The sequence below is a fragment of the Elephas maximus genome, chromosome 5, assembly GCF_024166365.1.
Source record: "Elephas maximus indicus isolate mEleMax1 chromosome 5, mEleMax1 primary haplotype, whole genome shotgun sequence".
NCBI lineage: Eukaryota > Metazoa > Chordata > Mammalia > Proboscidea > Elephantidae > Elephas > Elephas maximus.
In genome coordinates this window covers 110796655-110817406 of record NC_064823.1, presented here as the reverse complement: position 1 = coordinate 110817406, position 20752 = coordinate 110796655, and the positions used below count along the sequence as shown (strand labels likewise).

The window sequence follows — 20752 nt, the reverse complement described above, 5'->3', positions numbered from 1 at the left end:
TACCCACTCTTATCTTTCTGTATAACTTAAAAGAGAATAGACTATATCGGCTAATCTTAAAATAACTTTAGTTAATACTGTACCATTTTCTCTTACTTCTGACTCTGTCATATAACATAAAAATACTGCCAAACTTTCTTTAGCATTTCAGTGTCCCTAATATTTGAGGCAAACCTGTTATTGAGGTATGTGTATTTAAATTTTCATCCTATTCTTACCTGGCTCATATTTTCACAAAGTGGATAAAATATTTTTATAATAATTCAAGAACTAATTTTAGAACCTATAGGAATATTGCAAATAGAAAATTCTCTGTAAGAGGATAGTTGTTTAATCTTTGTTGTATCAATAAACCTTTGTTACCAGTGTTTGGTGGATTCTAGCTTTATGCTCGGCTGTCTTGTCTCAGAAGCCTTATCAACAATAAGGGAAAAATCTTGATTTTCTAAACCTAACCTGAGTTAACAAACTATTAAAAGTCACTGTAACAGTATACATTATTATTATTTGAGATTTGAAGGATATATTATTTGCTAAAAGTTATGACTTTTTGGCTAGAAAGTACCTTGACTTCTACAGGTAAGATCCTATTTAGGGTATTTCCCATTCAAAGGTAGCCATTAACAAGCAAGGTAATATAAAAGAATCAGTGTGGTACACACACGCACACCCATGTATGTTTTCTGTGGATAAAAAAAATCTGCTGTCTGTAGTAATTGCTACCCGTTTATGCAGTTGTGCCTGAAAAAAAATGTGTGTTAGTGTACATTACATGTACATAAAGACTGTTTTGCTTTGCAGCTGTGGCCACAATTTGCAGAGCGTGGTATAGTTTGATATTCTACTCTCAATCTTCCTGATGCCTTTTCTCGAAAAGAAACAACTTAGTTTCTGGTTGATGCACTCTAGGTTGGGCTGACTCTAACTATTGTTTCCCAATAATACTTAAATATGCCTCCAAAAAAAAAACCCCAAAACCAAACCCATTGCCGTTGAGTCAATTCCAACTCATAGTGACCCTATAGGACAAAGTAGAACTGCCCCATAGGGTTTCTAAAGAGCGGCTGGTAGATTCGAACTGCCATCCTTCTTGGTTAGCAGCCGTAGCTCTTAACTACTGTGCCACCAGGGCTCCAGCTATAACTCAGCGCTTGAAGTTGTACTTTGATGTGTCCTTTAAAGCCATAGTTTCCAGCTTCAGTTTTTTGACACCCCAAAGAATATCAAAATTGTTTTAATTCACTTAAAAATGTGTGCCATAAGGTATAGAGATTAGAATTTAATAGTAGTTACCAGGGGCAGGAGGGTGGAGGGAGGGGGAATCATTGTTTTGGAAGCATTGAGTATTTGTTTATGGGATGGAAAATTTGGCAATGGATATTGGTGATGGCTGCACAACATGAGTGATGTAAGTGGGTTTTATTGAATTGTACATGTGAAAAGTGTTGAATTGGCAAATGTTTTCTTCTCTGTATTTTTACAACAGTAAAAAAAAATGCCATACCAGAATGGGAGTAAAGAGAGTCAGGAAATGAAAATGGAAGCGCCTCTAGTGTTGGGAATGACTGCTTTAAGAACTTTCTTCAGCCTGCTCACTGCTTTTACTTGATTTACCATGTTTTTATGGTCTGTTGTCATATTTATGTTCTGCTGTTGTGTGTGTATATATAATTTCCATATATATCTTACTCTGCAGCTAATGTCACTTCATTGCTTATAAGCTGGTTCTCTTCTGAGACTTTGTTAATGAATTTGCCTTGCTAATAATTACCATTATTATTGTAATAGGAGTTTTGGTGGCACAGTGGTTAAGTCCTCGGCTACCAACCAAAAGGTCGCAGTTTGAACCCACCAGCCAGTTCGAACCTACCAGCTGTTCTGGGGAGAAAGATGTGATAGTCTGCTTCTGTAAAAATTTACAACCTTGGAAACCTATGGAGCAGTTCTACTCTGTCCTGTAGGGTCGCTATGAGTCAGAATCAACTCCACAGCAGTAGGGTTATTATTGGTAATTCTAATAACATTCCTCTAAAAACTAGAAAGATAAATATAGCATTATGTGCCTTTTAGTCAGCTAGTAGACCAAATATAATAGTAAAATGGCACTATGATCAGTCGAAAAGTTTAGAAAGACTCATTATTGTGTAGATGAACCAAATTTTTTTTTTTAATTCAGTTGTGACTTTTAGTTGTTTAATAGTGGAATCAATTATAGTTTTATATCTTTTGGTGGTAAGGCTATGAGTTGGGATTGACATGATTCAAACAGATTTTTTTTTTTTTTTTAAATCTTGGAAGAAGAGAGCAGGGAACCTTGAGGCCATTAGAGTGATTACTGTATGAACTCTTTAACTCAGGGATTTTTTGTATTCTTTTTAAGCAATGATATTAGGCAGTAAAGTATAGTAACTAAGAGCACAGATTCTGGAGCAGTCCTAGTTTTGCTATTTAATAGCTATGGACAAATTACTTAATCTCACTGTATGTCCCTGACCTCATCTATAAAATGGAGATTATGATAAAGCCTGTCTCATAGGTTTGCTCTGGGAATTGAAAGAGTATATTTAAAATACTGAAACAATGCCTGGCATAAGTAGACACTTGATAAAATGTAAATACCAACAACAACAGATATTATTATGGCTACATTGATTGATAAAGCTAGTAAAATCATTAGAAAACAATTCATCCTCAAATTGGTTTAGAATTATGAAACTATATTTGTGGGTAAAACCAAAGATACTTTTATTAATGAAAGATTTAAAAAAAAAAACCCTTAAAATTACAAAATACCATCTCAAAATGGCCACTTTGATCTCCATTACTTTGGTATATTTCCTTTAGTTTTTTCATATTACATTTTTAAACATTGTAATCATGTTTTTTTATTCAGCGTTGATTCAGATGCAGGTATTTGAGCATCTGTTAATGCCAGTCACTGTGCCAGAGGTTATACATTGAACTGTGTGAAGACAAACAGAAACCTTACCTCCATTAGCATGCACTACCCCTTGCTTTTTCTCCCACTCACTCTCCCATTCCTCTGTAACCACTAATCTCCTTTCTATCGCTATACATTTGTCTGTTCTGGAAATTTCATATAAGTGGTATCATTACAATATATGGTCTTTTGTGACTGGCATCTTTTACTTAGCGTAGTATTTTTGAGGTTCATTCATGTTATATCCTTTTTATATCTTTAACATTTTTTTTTGAATAATTTTTATTGTGCTTTAAGTGAAAGTTTACAAATCAAGTCAGTCTCTCACACAAAAACCCACATGCACCTTGCTACACACTCCCAATTGCTCTCCCCATAATGAGACAGCCTGCTCTCTCCCTCCACTCTCTCTTTTCGTGTCCTTTTCGCCAGCTTCTAACCCCCTCTACCTTCTCATCTCCCCTCCCGGCAGGAGATGCCAACATAGTCTCAGGTGTCCAACTGATCCAAGAAGCTCACTCCTCACCAGCATCCCTCTCCAACCCATTGTCCAGTCCAATCCATGTCTGAAGAGTTGGCTTCGGGAGTGGTTTCTGTGCTGAACCAACAGAAGGTCTGGGGGTCATGACCACCAGGGTCCTTCCAGTCTCAGTCAGACCATTAAGTCTGGTCTTATGAGAATTTGGGGTCTGCATCGCACTGCTATCCTGGTCCCTCAGGGGTTCTCTGTTGTGTTCCCTGTCAGGGCAGTCATCGGTTGTAGCCGGGCACCATCTAGTTCTTCTGGTCTCAGGATGATGTAGTCACTGGTTCATGTGGCCCTTTCTGTCTCTTGGGCTCGTAATCACCTTGTGTCCTTGGTGTTCTTCATTCTTCTTTGATCCAGGTGGGTTGAGACCAATTGGTGCATCTTAGATGGCTGCTTGCTAGCGTTTAAGACCCCAGACGCCACTCTTCAAAGTGGGATGCAGAATGTTTTGTTGATAGATTTTATTATGCCAATTGACTTAGATGTCCCCTGAAACCATGGTCCCCAGACCCCTGTCCCTGGTACGCTGGCCTTCGAAGCATTCAGTTCATTCAGGAAACTTCTTTGCTTTTGGTTTTGTCCAATCGTGCTGACCTCCCCTGTACTGTGTGCTGTCTTTCCCTTCACCTAAAGTAGTTCTTATCTACTATCTAATTAGTGAATACCCCTCTCCACCCTCCTTCCCTTCCCACTCTCGTAACCACAAAAGAATGTTTTCTTCTCAGTTTAAACTATTTCTCAAGTTCTTATAATAGTATTTGTCCTTTTGCAACTGACTAATTTCACTCAGCATAATGCCTTCCAGGTTCCTCCATGTTATGAAATGTTTCACAGATTCCTCACTATTCTTTATCGATGCATAGTATTCCATTGCGTGAATATACCATAATTTATTTATCCATTCATCTGTTGATGGGCACCTTGGTTGCTTCCATGTTTTTGCTATTGTAAACAATGCTGCAGTAAACATGGGTGTGCATGTATCTGTTCGTGTAAAGGCTCTTATTTCTCTGGGGTATATTCCAAGGAGTGGGATTGCTGGATCGTATGGTAGTTCTATTTCTAGGTTTTTAGGGAAGCGCCAAATCGATTTCCAAAGTGGTTGTACCATTTGACATTCCCACCAGCAGTGTAGAAGTGTTCCAGTCTCTCCACATCCTCTCCAACGGTTGTTATTTTGTGTTTTTTGGATTAATGCCAGCCTTGTTGGAGTGAGATGAAATCTCATTGTAGTTTTGATCTGCATTTCTCTAATGGCTAATGATCATGAACATTTCCTCATGTATCTGTTAGCTACCTGAGTGTCTTCTTTAGTGAAGTGTCTATTCATATCTTTTGCCCATCTTTAATTGGGTTGTCTTTTTGCAGTTGAGTTTTTGCAGTATTATGTAGATTTTAGAGATCAGGCGCTGATCAGAAATGTCATAGCTAATAACTTTTTCCCAGTCTCTAGGTAGTCTTTTTACTCTTTTGGTGAAGTCTTTGGATGCGCATAAGTGTGTGATTTTTAGGAGCTCCCAGTTATCTAGTTTTTCTTCTACGTTCTTTATAATGTTTTGTATACTGTTTATGCCATGTATTAGGGCTCCTAACGTTGTCCCTATTTTTTCTTCCATGATCTTTATCGTTTTAGATTTTATATTTAGGTCTTTGATCCATTTTGAGTTAGTTTTTGTGCATGGAGCAAGGTATGGGTCTTGTTTCATTTTTTTGCAGATGGATATCCAGTTATGCCAGCACCATTTGTTAAAAAGACTGTCTTTTCCCCATTTAACTGTTTTGGGGCCTTTGTCAATATCAGCTGCTCGTATGTGGAAGGATTTATGTCTGGATTCTCAATTCTGTTCCATTGGTCCATGTATCTGTTGTTGTACCAGTACCAGGCTGTTGACTACTGTGGCGGTATAATAGGCTCTAAAATCAGGTAAAGTAAGGCCTCCTACTTTGTTGTTCTTTTTCAGTAATGCCTCACTTATCCAGAGACTCTTTCCGTTCCATATGAAATTGGTGATTTGTTTTTCCATCTCATTGAAGAATGTCATTGGGATTTGGATGGGAATTGCATTAAATGTATAGATCGCTTTTGGTAGAATAGACATTTTTATAATGTTAAGTCTTCCTATCCATAAGCAAGGTATGTTCTTCCACTTACGTAAGTCTCTTTTGGTTTCTTGCAGAAGTGTACTGTAGTTTTCTTTGTATAAGTCTTTTACATCTCTGGTAAGATTTATTCCTAAGTATTTTATCTTCTTGCTGGCTACTGTAAATGCCATTGATTTGGTGATATCCCCTTCGATGTTCTTTTTGTTGGTATAGAGGAATCCAACTGATTTTTGTATGTTTATTTTTATCTTATATCCCGATACTCTGCCAAACACTTCTATTAGTTTCAGTAGTTTTCTGGAGGATTCCTTAGGGTTTTCTGTGTATCAGATCCTGTCATCTGCAAATAGAGATACTTTTACTTCTTCCTTGCCAATCTGGATGCCCTTTATTTCTTTATCTAGCCTAATTGCTCTGGCTAGGACTTCCAGCACAATGTCTAACATTTTTTTAAATGTTTCTTTTCAAATTATAAATACCAACTCAAAAAATTCAAATAGGACACATGAATAAAGCAGAAAGTATATCTCCTGTAATTAGAGTGGGAGTTAGTACCATTGACAAAAATAAGAGAGATACTGTGGGGGAATTCATGGGGGGTAATTTTTTTTTTTTTTAAAGAGAAAGGTGATGTTTTCGTCTAATTGATTTTGAAGTATTGGTGTTTTATTCATTCAGTTTATAATAATTTCTGTATTTTTAAAGATGCTAATAAGCACCTTGCAACTCTTTAAAGACAGCTTTATTGAGGTATGATTTATATGCCACAAAATGTGCCCATTTTATTTGTTGAGTTTAATGAATTTAGTGTGTTTACAACAGTCGTACCATTACTGCAATGTAATCTTAGAACATTTGTATCATCCCCATTGCTGCCTCCAGCCCTAGGCAACCACTAATCTATTATCTGTCTCTATAGATTTGCCTTTTTTGTACATTTAATGTTAGTGGAATACAATGTATTCTTTTGTGTCTGGCTTCTTTTTCTGAGCATAGTGTCTTAGACTCACCCATATTCCTTGGCCTTTTTAAAATGATAAAGTTTTATAGCCAACAGTAGAGGAACATATAAGTACATGTGAGTTGTGTGGGTGAATTGTGTGAAACCAGTGAATATAAGGGAGTGCTATATATTGCAAGAGTGGTGACAATATCATAAAGTGGTTTTATTAATGTTTATTACTCATATAGAGGTTTAGTTTGTTAAATATTTGCTAACTTAGGGTATCAGTATATAATTATCACAATTTTTAAGGGGGTGTTCTGAGGTAGAGATTTGATGTAGAACATTTGCAGCATTAAAGTTGGAGAGAGAATGAAGGCCATTGGTTTCATTTTCATTTTGAGTTGTTAATAAATTATTTCATAAATTGAGATTCTGTTTCAGTATTTTTGTCCAGTGAATAGGGATTGTGGATTAGAGAAATGGTTGTTAGCCTTGATTATCTTGATCAGTGCTCAACAATGCATGTGATTGACAGATCTAAGTTATAGATCCCGTTGCTATCAAGTTGATTTCCTCTCATAGAGACTCTGGGACAGAGTAGAAGTGCCCACAAGGGTTTCCAAGGCCGTAATCCTTATGGAGGAAACCCTGGTGGCGTAGTGGTTAAGTGCTACAGCTGCTAACCAAAGGGTCGGCAGTTCAAATCCGCCAGGCGCTCCTTGGAAACTCTATGGGGCAGTTCTACTCTGTCCTATAGGGTCGCTATGAGTCTGAATCGACTCGACGGCACTGGGTTTGGTTTGGTTTGGTAATCCTTATGGAAGTAGAGTGCCAGAACTGGTGGGTTTTGAAACTTCAGCCTTTCATTTCACAGCCAAGCTCTTGACCACTGTGCCAACAGGGCTTTTTTTAAGTTACAAATACAAGAGAAAAAAAAAAGAGATGGGTGATGTACATTTTGCCACTTTGAAAGTAGTTTGTTTTGGCACTGTAGAGATATATTTAAATATACACTAGAACAACACTTTATATTATTGCCCTAACTTGATTAATGTAAAACGTGAAATTGTTGACTCTTTGCTTTATTGAGACATTTAAGTGTATAGATATATTGAAGTATAAAATTCCACTTAAAGCGTCTTAATTTCAAAAACAGGATGTTAAAAAAAAATCAAGTAACTGTATTTTTCATACGGAGGCATACTTGAAATAAATTAGTATCAGTTGACATAATCTGGACTAATTTTAGGAAAAATGATAAAGTAGGAAATTTAAGTACACACACACCTGCTCATCTTTTGCCTTCTTTTTACCTTTTCAGGGGCTTATAAAATACTGCCCCCTTCTTCTCTTCTGAAACTGAAGTACTTCATTAAATTTATCCACATAAAGTTTTAGGGATTTAAAGTATTTGAGGATTTAAAGTATTCCCAGATGTATTCTTATTTGAAAAGAGGATTACGGAGAGGACACTGCTTGACCAGAAAGAATGAACCACTAGTGGTAGATTTTTATGTGAGTCTATTTTTTTTTTTTTTTTATATAGTGAGAAGGGAGATAGGAGGTGGAGAGGAAGTTTTTATCTCCCCATTCTGCCCTAGACTAGCCCTAATGGTAAAGCTGTATTCAAGAGTTAATACTACTGAAATAAAATAAACTATTGTAAAGACAGATATGTCCCCATAATTTTAGTAATGAAAGTAAAAGGGAAAAATAAGACAGGTTTTAGGAATGGACAGTTGGCCTCATTTTGGTTTGTTAATATTTGAGATTTGAGTCAAAGTGTTAAATATCCCCTATGCGCACTAAGTAAATATAGGTGGTTTTAAACACACTCCGTCACTCTTAACTCTTCCCTTCCCCCCTCCCTGCCATTTAAATTCACGTGCAAGGATCCCTCTTTTAGACTACTGTGGTTAATAATGATTGTTACCCTTTTGTTTTTGTTTGTTTGTTTTCTTCTAGGCTTTACACATCACCAAAGAAAAAACTTACACCAATGCAGAAATCGGTTAGTCCATTAGTTTGGTGCAGGCAAGTTTTGGATTACCCAAGTCCTGATGTTGAATGTGCTAAAAAGTCTCTTATCCACAAACTTGATCAGACTATGTCAGGTATGTCTATAATTTTACTTGTAAATTCATCCTTTTGCTTTCTTTAATCAAAAAATAGATAAATGTTGAGTGGTGTATTTTTAAGAAGGCAATTTGTTACTTGGTAGCATTTTTCAAATCTCGTTTTGCATACCATCATGAGAGTTTTTGTCACCTGCATATACCCTTGTCTTATTATTTACTTAACAGTTTGTTTTAAATCTCCTCACTTCTTATTTGGCCTCATCCTCAGGAATAATATCTATGACATAATGTGTTCTTTGTGATAGTTTTTTCTAATACAAGTTAAAACAAATGCTATTAAAATAAATGTTTGCCTGGTATCATCTAAAATCATCTCACATGTGACACTTTGAAGAAACTGTAATATGGTAGAAGGATGTGGCTTTGAGAACCAGAGAGGCCTGGTTCTCACTCCAGTGATGTATTGCTGTGTGTCTCTGAGCATTATTTAACTTCTCTGAGCTCAGTTTTGTCATGAGAATGATAAACCTTGAAAAGTTATATTAAGTTTTTTAATATTTACATATTAACATAGGAAATGATGTTGTTGTACCTGGTACTTTTTCTGGCACGTAGTAGATACTAAGTGTATTAGTGTCACTTTCTTGTTAGGTTTTTTTGTTTGTTTTACATGACATTTTAGGTTGAAATTGCTTTTACACTTTTTGTGTAATAGCGTTCACAAAGCTGACAAAATTTGTCTGTGGCTACTTATGGCATTTAATGAAGCATGCCAGTATGAGTACAAACATAAGAGTGATATTATTGACCTGTTCTTGGAATTCTCAGTCTCTTAAGAATGTTACTGTTTTTCTGGAATAATCATGTAGTAAGGCTTAGTACGGAAACCCTGGTGGTGCAGTGGTTAAGTGCTACGGCTGCTAACCAAAAGGTCGGCAGTTCAGATCCACCAGGTGCTCCTTGGAAACTCTATAGGGCAGTTCTACTCTGTCCTATAGGGTCACTATGAGATGGTAACAGGTTTGGATTTGGTTTTTTTTTAAGGCTCAGTACATGATTAGTAATCCTAAATAGGTTTTGTGAATTTCGTTTCTGGTTTTTTGTTGTTGTTGTTTGTTTCACGTTTACTTAAAATTGCTTATTTTGACTTTATTATAGAAATAATATGCTCTCTAGTTAAAGTTTAAGCTGAAAATGGTCAGGGAGGCAGAAGGGAAACTAGCTATACCGCGAGGTTGGCACAAGTAGAGTTTGTTTGGTTGGCTGGCTATACAGGTTGCTGTAAGGAGTAATGGTTGTTATATGCAAATAACTTACAGGATGTGATTTATAGAGTTTATGAGTCTGAGTCTGTTTTGACACTGAAGTCTTAACTTTTCCTCTGAGTAGAGAGTCCTTTTGAAGGAATGGTCTTTATGTGATGGCGTTTATGGGATACATGTTGAGGAAAAACACTGTACTTATACTCATGGGAGTTTCTCATATAGTAGGGGAACATATTAATACAAACGATCTTTATAACTGGTGATATGTAATAAAGGAATGGTATGCAGTGCTTTAAGCTTTGAGAAGTAGGAATTTCCCTTCAGGAAATAATGTTTGACCTGAGTTCTAAAGATTCAAGAAAATGTAAGGGTGCTAAAGGGGAAGGAGAAGGAGGGAGTAAGGCATTCCAGTTAGAACTGGTTAGAGAAGAACTGGGACAGGCCAGGGTGGCCGGAGTAGAAAGAGTGAGGAAGTATGTCAGATAAGTCCGGGAAGATACGAGCCAGACAATGCAAGGCCTTATAGGCTTGTAAAGATTTTGAGCAATGGAAAGACATTGAAGGGTGCAGTGGGGGAGGTGGCAGAGATGACGTGATTTGTATTTTGGTAAGGTCATTCTGGCTGCAGCATGGAGAGGGCCAGGAGGGAATGTAGGATGCTTTTGAGAGGGGTTGATGAGGGTAACCGGGCTGTGTGTATGAGTGAGGGTTGGGTAAAAGGGCTATAGTGGAGATGGAAAGATGTGGAAGTACAAGTGGGGGAACCAAATACAGGGAAATGAGGGAGAAGACAGTATCAACAGTAATTTCTAGGTTTTCACTCTCTGTGACAGGATATGTTGTTATCATTCTGAGATAGAGATCCTGGAAGAGAATTAGGTAAAGGGAGATGATCATGAGTTTGGATTTGGACATGTTGACTCTGGGTTCCCTTTGCCATACCCAAGAGACACATTAAATCGGCAGTGTATGTGGGTCTGAAGCTCAGAGGTAAGCTTAGGATTAGAGATAAAAATATGAGGAGTCTTTGCATATAGGTAACAATTGATGTTGTGAGAACGAATGAGATTTCTCTGAGAAGGAATATGATATAAAGTGAAAAGATAAAAGTACTGAAGACTTGAAATGCTAGTGGTAATTAACCAAGGAAAAGAGAATAAGCTTCAGAGGACACCTATAAGGAGCAAAGAGATAGGAAAAAATTAGCAACTCCATTTCTGATCACATCTATATTCCTGTGATCATGCTACATACTAAATATATATAAAACATAATGTATTGCCTCACAGTGAATATGCATAAAACTCAAACTACTGTATTGCCCATCCTACCACACTATGCAGCTAAACAGGAAAAGTAAGCAGAAAACACATGTTCCTCTTCACAGAACCACCACTCCGCCATTAGGCAAACCAGAAACCTCAGAGTAAACTCTGGTCTTGTCTTTTTTTTTTTTTTTGCTTTAGCAACCCTTTCCAGTTTTTAATATCACCACCCCTCCCCACCTTTTTAGCTTTATTATTACCTTTACTGCCTAGTTCAGTCAAGCCTACTCAGTATCAAAATCCCCATCCATTTTTTTCTAAACTGATTGGATCATATCAAACTCTTGCTCAGAAATCACTAATGGCTTTGTCATTACTACTGAACAAGGTAGAGATGCCTGGGTATGGTATTTCTGGCCTTCCATGACCTGGCCCCAGCTGCATTGTTCTGTTTTGTCCCTCACCTTGTGCTTTACCATACGAGATTACTCACTCTATTCCGGGAATACACCACGCACGTCAAGGCACTGTTTTTGTTCATATTTTAAACACACTTTCAGGGGCCTATCAAATTACAATTCGTCTTCTCAAGACTGCTCCAGAGCTGCTGCTTCCAAAAGCCCTACCCAGTTTCTCTCATTCGGAATGAATTACTCCTGTCTCATTACCACCACCTTTTGCACTTTTATAATAGTAATAATTGCATTTCCCCTACGTGTCTTTCAGTTTGTTGTACTGTGGGGGCTTGCGTGTTGCTGTGATGCTGGAAGCTATGCCACTGGTGTTCAGATACCAGCAGGGTCACCCATGGAGGACAGGTTTCAGCTGAGCTTCCAGACTAAGACAGACTAGGAAGAAGGACCCGGCAGTCTACTTCTGAAAAGCATTAGCCAGTGAAAACCTTATGAATAGCAGCAGAACACTGTCTGATACAGTGCTGGAGATGAGCCCCCCAGGTTGGAAGGCACTCAAAAGACAACTGGGGAAGAGCTGCCTCCTCAAAGTAGAGTCAACCTTAATGACGTGGTTGTAGTAAAGCTTTCTGGACCTCTGTTTGCTGATGCAGCGGGACTCAAAATGAGAAGAAACAGCTGCAAACATCCGTTAATAATCGGAACCTGGAATGTACAAAGTATGAATCTAGGAAAATTGGAAATCATCAAAAATGAAATGGAACGCATAAACATGGATATCCCAGACATTAGTGAGCTGAAAGGGACTGGTATTGGCCATTTTGAATTGGACAATCATATAGTCTACTCTGCTGGGAATGACAACTCGAAGAGGAGTGGTGTTGCATTCATCGTCAGAAAGAACATTTCAAGATCTGTCCCGAAGTACAACGCTGTCAGTGATAGGATAATATCCATACGCCTATAAGGAAGACCGGTTAATACGACTAATATTCAAATTTACGCACCAACCACTAGGGCCAAAGAAAAGACAGGAAAGAAAGAAAAGACCAAGATGGATGTCAGAGGAGACTCTGAAACTTGCTCTCAAACGTCAGACAGCTAAAGCAAAAGGAAAAGTTGATGAAGTAAAAGAACTGAACAGGAGATTTCAAAGGGCATCTCGAGAAGACATCTCAAGATGTCAAAATATTATAATGACATGTGTAAAGAGCTGGAAAACCAAAAGGGAAGAACATGCTTGGCGTTTCTCAAGCTGAAAGAACTGAAGAAAAAATTCAAGCCTTGAGTTGCAATAGTGAAGGATTCCATGGGGAAAATATTAAATGACGCAGGAAGCATCAAAAGAATATGGAAGGAATACACAGTTATTATACCAAAAAGAATTAGTCAATGTTCTTCCATTTCAAGAGGTGGCATATAATCAGGAACTGATGGTACTGAAGAAAGAAGTCCAACCTGCTCTGAAGGCATTGGCGTAAAACAAGGCTCCAGGAATTGATGGAATATCAGCTGAGATGTTTCAGCAAACAGATGCAGCGCTGGAGGTGCTCACTCATCTGTGCCAAGAAATATGAAAGACAGCTTCCTGGCCAACTGACTGGAGGAGATCCATATTTATTCCTATTCCCAAGAAAGGTGATCCAACTGATTGGGGAAATTATAGAACAATATCATTAATATCACACATAAGCAAAATTTTGCTGAAGATCATTCAAAAATGGCTGCAACAGTATATCGACAGGGAACTGCCAGAAATTCGGGCCTGTTTCAGAAGAGGACATGGAACCAGGGATATCTTTGCTGATGTCAGATGGATCCTGGCTGAAAGCAGAGACTACCAGAAGGATGTTTACCTATGTTTTACTGACTATGCAAAGGCATTCGACTGTGTGGATCATAAACTATGGATAACACTGTGAAGAATGGGAATTCCAGAACACTTAATTGTGCTCATGAGGAACCTTTACACGAATCAAGAGGCAGTTGTTCGGACAGAACAAGGGGGTACTGATTGGTTTAAAGTCAGGAAAGGTGTGTGTCAGGGTTGTATTCTTTCACCATACCTATTCAATCTGTATGCTGAGCATATAATCCAAGAAGCTCGACTATATGAAGAAGAACGGGGCATCAGAATTGAAGGAAGACTCATTAACAACCTGCCTTATGCAGATGACACAACCTTGCTTGCTGAAAGTGAAGAGGACTTGAAGCATTTACTAATGAAGATCAAAGACCACAGCCTTCAGTATGGATTACACCTCAACATAAAGAAAACAAAAATCCTCACAACTGGACCAATGAGCAACATCATGGTAAATGGAGAAAAGATTGAAGTTGTCAAAGATTTCATTTTACTTGGATCCATAATCAATGGCTATGGAAGCAGTAGTCAAGAAATTAAACGACACATTGCACTGGGTAAATCTGCTGCAAAGGACCTCTTTAAAGTGTTGAAGAGCAAAGATGTCACCTTGAAGACTAAGGTGCATCTGATCCAAGCCATGGTATTTTCAGTCACACCATATGCGTGTGAAAGCTGGAGAATGAATAAGGAAGACTGAAGAAGAATTGACACCTTTGAGTTGTGGTGTTGGTGAAGAATATTGAATATACCATGGACTGCCAAAAGGACAAACAAACCTGTCTTAGAAGAAGTACAAAGAGAGTGCTCCTTAGAAGCAAGGATGCTGAGACTGCGTCTTAAATACTGTGGACATGTTGTCAGGAGGGATCAGTCCGTGGAGGAGGACATCATGCTTGGCAGAGCACAGGGTCAGCGGAAAAGAGGAAGACCCTTAACGAGGTAGATTCACACAGTGGCTGCAACAATGAACTCAAGCATAACAACGATTGTAAGGATGGCTCAGGACTGGGTAGTGTTTGGTTGTGTTGTGCATAGGGTCACTATGATTTGGAACTGACTTGACGGCACCTAACAACAACAATAATTGCATTTTGCCTTCGAACCATTATAGTTTCTGCCTACTCTTCTGTAAGCCTTTTGATAGAAGGCCCCCTGTTGCATTTGTTTATATGTTTTACACAGTCCTTTGCCCATGATCATAAATATTTATGGACTGAATTTAAGCTGTGGGTTATAGAATAGGGTAGGAGGAGAAAATACTATTTTAAGTATTAATTTCTCTTTTTTATGATGGCACTTGATATCTTAGCCCTTCTCTTGTACTATGTGTCTAATTTTATATGCATAAAAGTTTGTTTTTGTTTTTTTTTAAAGAGCATTCTTCCATATTTTGACATTGCCTTGGCCTAACAGTCAAGCATAACAATGATGGTGAGGATGGTGCAAGACCAGGCAGTGTTTCATTGTGTTGTACATAGGGGTCACTAGGAGTCAAAACTGACTCATTGGCACCTAACAACAGCAACAACAATCACTATTGCTTTACTTTTTCAAAAACCTAAACTTTGGAAAGGCTGTTTTTAAAACATATTACTTCATAGTTTTTAAAAGTAATACACGTTCATTATAGAAAAATGAGAAAATACAAATATGCTTTTATGAATTCATTTTATTTTTTTAAAGGCCACTAAGGGTTGATACAATTATTAGAAAACAAACTTTCCAACAAGATGGAAGTAAATTAATTTAATAGCTAATAATCTATTTAAGACATATTCTTCATGCGATATTATTTTTGTCATTTAGTTCATATACTGTTTATATGCATTATACAATTTAAGAGAATGGAAATAATCTGGGATTATTAGTATATATTTTTCTTAATACCATAAGAATGTTTATTTACATCAAGATAGATAATGACTTACTGAATTTCCTAATAGGAAGATTTTGAAACAAAATGTTAACCATATCTCTGTTATTAAATCTGAATTTTTTTCCCTTCTCATTAATGCAGCTCTCAAGAGGCAGAATTTATATAACAATCCTTTCAACTCTGTGAGTTATACAAGCCCGTACAGTCCAAATGCAAGTAGCCCATATAGCAGTGGTTTTAATTCTCCGTCCTCAACCCCAGTGCGACCTCCTATAGTCAAACAACTTATACTTCCTGGAAATTCAGGTAAGAGGAAAATGGAGTGGAGTTATTAAGGAATGGTTTTTAACTTACTGCCCACTCTCAGAAAATAATTTATTCATCAGTAGTTCAGGTTCATTTTGTTTATGAAACTTTTCATTAGTTAGTTAGAACAAATATTGAGTAGCTTCTTTGTACCGGATACTATACTAGGAATCAGAAGTACAAAGATAAGCAAGTGTTACATCCACAGAATTTTTTTTTAAAGTAGTGTGTACTTAGATTTTTTAAAAAATCTGGGTGGATTTATTGGGATCAGAACCTTGATTCTTTTAATCAATAGATACTTGTTGAGCAGCCTCCTTGGTTGTAAGAGCTGTGAAGTTAAAACTTTTTGGGGGAATTTTAATAACTTTTGTCATTAAAAAAAAAAACCCCAAACCCATTGCCGTCGAGTCGATTCCTACTTATAGCAACCAGAGCCCTGGTTAAGCTTTGATACAGCAGTTAAATAATAGTATATAGGGCTCTATGTGAATGTGCCAAAAGAGCAACTGTTCTTAGTTGCCGTCAAGTGGATTCCGACTCACGGGGACCCCATGTGTGCAGAGTAGAACTGCTCTACAAGGTTGTCAAGGCTCTGACCTGTCGGAAACAGATCACCAGGTAGGCTTGTCTTTAAAGGCATCTCTGGCTGGGTTCAAACTGTCAACCTTTCAGATGGTAGTCAAGCTTTTAACCTGGGTTCATTGAGTCGATTCAGACTCATAGCAACCCTATAGGACAGAGTAGAACTGCCCCAGAGGGTTTCCAAGGCTGTAATCTTTATGGAAGCAGACAGACACATCTTTTTCCCGTGGAGTGGCTAGTGAGTTTGAACCACTCACCTTTTGGTTAGCAGCAATGTGCATAACCACTGCACCACCAGGGTTCCTTAGTCAAGCCTTTAGAAGCCATAAATGATATGAGAGGGACAGATTGCTGTGAACTGGAGAAAGAATGTTCTGCTCTGGCTCTGTGACTGAGACTGTTACTCTGTAGCCTTTGGGATCCACCCATTCAGTTATTTTTATTGCAAGTCTTGTTGTTAGGGTAATTATGGCTTCTTTAAAATTAAGGTATAATTAACCACTTCACATTTTTGACCCGTGTACTCCTAATGTAATGACTTCATTGACCCTGCCCTTTGCTTTGTATATAGGTTATTTGCTATTTATTTCACCCATTACTATATCATACTAAAAAATTTAATCTGCAATATTTGTCTAAAAAATTTTTTGATTCAGGCACTGTTTGAGCGTGAACTTGTAGTACTTTTCCTATCATGTGTACTCTTTCTTCTTCTTCCTCTCCTTATGTGCCTTTTGTATTAGAGCTGACTTATGATGAAAAAATTCTGGGAAACAAATGTTTTAAATAAATGTGTATTAGAAATACTAATGACAGTGTTAAGGTTTGTTTTTGTTCACCAGAAGTTAGTGATCTGATGGAAAGATTTCCTTAGAAACGTCACACTTTTTTGGACGCATCTATCCTTTATTCCTCTGACCTGTCTTCCCCACCCCTTTTGGTTTAGAATGATAAAGTACTTTTAAAAATCTAGTTGTTTTCTTCCTCCCATTTTTTGTACTTCACTACTAAACTTCAGAGAACTACTTGAGCTCCCCATTACTGGTTGGGCAAAGGAATTTTGTAAACGTAGCATAATGTAAAAGAAATGAACCTAGTGTTCTTTTTTTGGTTTGTTCCTGCATCTCTTGGGAATCCTAATTTTCCTCAAATTATAGTTTTCTTGTTTAGGAAAAGTAGATGCTTTTATTCAGGGAAAAGATGATGATATTTGTTAATGACTGAATTTGAGGGGAAAAAACACTGCATCATAAATCTATTTATAGTGCAATTTTATGGGCTAGCTTGTAAAAGTTGAAATCCTCTAATACCTAGTTATTGAACACCAGTTATCTCCCAGGCACTGTGTTGAAAGCTTAATTTTTTTCTTAAAAGGACAGATAAGTTATAGTTAAATGGAATTGTCTTTTATATTTATGCCATAGTGTATGAATAAGGCATTTCTGTGGCTTTAATAGAAGTCCTGGTGGTGCAGTGGTTAATAACTTGCCTGCTAACCAAAAGGTCAGCAGTTCAAATCCATGAGCCACTTCTTAGAAACCCTGTGGGTTTTGGCTTTTGTGTAGCTTTAATGAGGTCAATTTTTAAGTTTAATATTTGGGAATTTTACAAATACAAAAGGCAGAAGAATAATGAACCAAATCAAAGAATATAATATTAAGTTAATTATAATAGTTTATTCAGTTTTTGTTTGAAATTTTTTCTCTTTTAAGGTAATTTGAGAAGTTCATCAGACAGAAATCCTCCACTCAGTCCTCAGTCCTCTATAGACAGTGAGTTAAGTGCTTCAGAATTAGATGAAGACTCACTTGGATCCAATTATAAGCTAAACGATGTAACTGATGTGCAGATTCTAGCTCGGATGCAGGAGGAAAGTAAGTATTTCAGTTCTTAAAAGCTGAGCTGTTTTACTGCTGCATAATTTTGTTCTGAGTATTAAATATCGCTTAGAAAGTATTGTGGTAATAGAATGCAGTGAGAGTAGAAATGTTGAAATAAACATTTCAGAGCCTTATTCAACAAATGTACAGAGACGTTTATTAACTTGTTTTCGGAGTTCATTTTACATACAACAGTCGGCTGTGTGAGGGGGAAGAGAAAGGCATATTCTGTTTCCTTTAATAATTATACCTTGTACCATAGGGTCGCTATGAGCTGGAACTGACTCAGCAGCAACAGGCTTGGGCTTGGGCCTGGGCCTCTACTTTACTGTGTACTGGAACTCACTAGTGCTCTCTGGGTTTTTTAGTGCAGACCAGTGTTGCTCAATCATTTTTTATTGTTGCCCCATATGGAGCCTTTTAGACTCCCCCCACCCTTCCCCCCCGATGAAATTTTAATACCATAGATGTACTATATATCTTATATCTGTTTATTTACATATCACAAACCATTAGGATATCTGAGTTTGTTTTATACCTCAGGCACCAATTTTTGCCCACTTTGGGGAGAACACTGTTGAGGATGTACTGTGTAGACTATAAAAAAAGACATTTATAAGAAAATTGGAATTGTAACATTAAATAAAGTGTGTGGTGGTGCTTTTTTTGTTGAGAATATACAGAGAAAAACATACACCATTTTAACCGATTCTACATGTACAGTTCAGTGACATTGATTATATTCTTTGAGTTGTATGGCCATTCTCACCCTCCCTTTCTGAGTTGTTCTTCCCCCATTAACATTAACTCACTGCCCGCCTAAGGTTTCTGTCTAATCTTTTGCATTGTTGTTGGCACTTTGATCCCATATAGATAGTTCTTAGAAGAGCATAATGCTTAAGGCAGACATTTTTTACTAGTTAAGCTAAACAATTATTAGATTTTATGATGACTTCATATCTTTTTAGTTTAGGGTTTAAAGATTATGTCAGGGCAGTAGCTTCAGGAGTTCATCCAGCCTCCATGGCTCCAGAAAGTCTGGACCCCGTGAGAATTTGAAATTCTATTTTGCATTTTCTCTCTTTTGATCAGGATTCTTCTGTAGAATCTTTTGATCAAAATGTCCGGCAGTGGTAGCCAGACACCATCCAGTTCTTCTGGTCTCATGGCAAAGATGGCAGTTGTTCATGGAGGCAATTAGCCACACACTCCATATCCTCCTCCTATTCCTGACTCTCCATCTTCCTCTGTTGCTCCAGGTGAATAGAGACCAATTGTCGTGCCTTGGATGGCTGCTTGCAAACTTTTAAGACTTTAGGCACTCTGCAACCAACTAAGAGTTAGAACAGAAGCACTAAACACATTATTAGGCCAGTTAACTTGGATGTCCCATGAAACCATGACCCTAAACCTCCAAACCAAGGAACAAAATCCCATGAGGTGTTTGGTTGTACATAAGCAGCCTCAGCAGCTACTCTTTTTTTTTTTTTTTTTGGTCGTTGTGGTAAATATGTTGTTCACACTATGTGATCATGCTTTGCCAAGTGGTTCTTGAAACTTTTTAAATTACAGACAACTTTGAGAATCCAATAAAAGTTACGTCCCCTGTCATCCCCTAAATGTACATATGCACGAAACTTTCCCCGTTGTTTTAAGTTTCGTAGATGCCCTGCCTCTCATCTGAGTGTAAATGGTGCTGATTGTATTGTTATTGCTTATGCATTTTATTATAAGGTGCCATGGCTTAGCTGTGAAGTAAGCACTCTCTTTGAAGTGATCCCTTTTAACCTTTACAATGAAAAGATCCTTGAGATACACATTTCAGAGCCTTGACAGTTGACTGAGCATAATGGAGCATTGCTGTCATTTAGTTCAAAAACTTTCTGTTGTTTGTGTACATAATACTCTCTTTCTTTAATGTAATAATGTAAGTTTTATGAAGCTGTAACATTTATAAAGAAACCATAAAATGTTTCTTACTTAGCTGATTCTTTTTTTTTTCCCCCCAGAAATGGAAAGACTCGGTGCTTTCTTTCTTTATCTTTAGCCTTAGAAACTAGTAATATGGTAACCCTTTCCTTCATAATTTTTTTAAACTCTTTATTGAAATTGTGGTATTTTTAGCTTGTGGGGCTAGTTATTGTCATAGATAGAAAAAGGAAATAAAGAATGCTGCCTATCTCTGTACCTTAGAATAAACTCACACATTTCTCCTTTGAACTTTGACTTTTTAAACTCCAATATTTTGTTAGAAGCTTAACCAGCTTTTTGGTGTAACTTTCACATTGGTAACTTTCATTTTGGTAACCCATAACAGAAATTTCAGCCTTTTAGTAATCCTTTCTATGCCACCCACATACATGAATATTTCTTTTCCTGGAGAATAAAAAAAAATGTTAAAAATGTATGTGATGACTCCTTGAAAATGGTAGCATTTTTTAAGAGGTAATTTTCCTTTTTACAACATTGTTCTCCAGTTTTTTATAATAATTAGAAATGTAGAATTACAGATTTGCAAAGAATCCTAGAGGTTGCATGGTCAAATGTCTTCATTTTTAAGATAAGGAACAGAAAATCTGATAGTGATTGTGATTTCCTTAGAATCTCCTTGTTAGTGAAGAGCTTGCTTTGGAATCTGGATTTTCCTTTTCTAAAACAACGCTCTTTTCACTGGTCTGTTGAATTTTGTTAGGTGATT

General features: G+C 37.2%; 1 protein-coding gene across 3 annotated transcripts in view; it reads left to right on the top strand.

Moving 5' to 3' along the window:
* SLAIN2 (SLAIN motif family member 2) overlaps window positions 1-20752 on the top strand; it is a 100427-nt gene that overhangs the window by 29017 nt on the left and 50658 nt on the right. For 2 of the 3 annotated variants that reach the window (XM_049886287.1, XM_049886286.1), the window contains exons 2-4: window positions 8485-8633; window positions 15425-15589; window positions 17887-18048. In XM_049886287.1, the coding sequence (XP_049742244.1) occupies window positions 8485-8633; window positions 15425-15589; window positions 17887-18048 (476 nt within the window). Of the gene's footprint in view, window positions 1-7904; window positions 8035-8484; window positions 8634-15424; window positions 15590-17886; window positions 18049-20752 lie in introns of those variants that run through there. The other variant, XM_049886288.1, reaches the window with a different exon arrangement.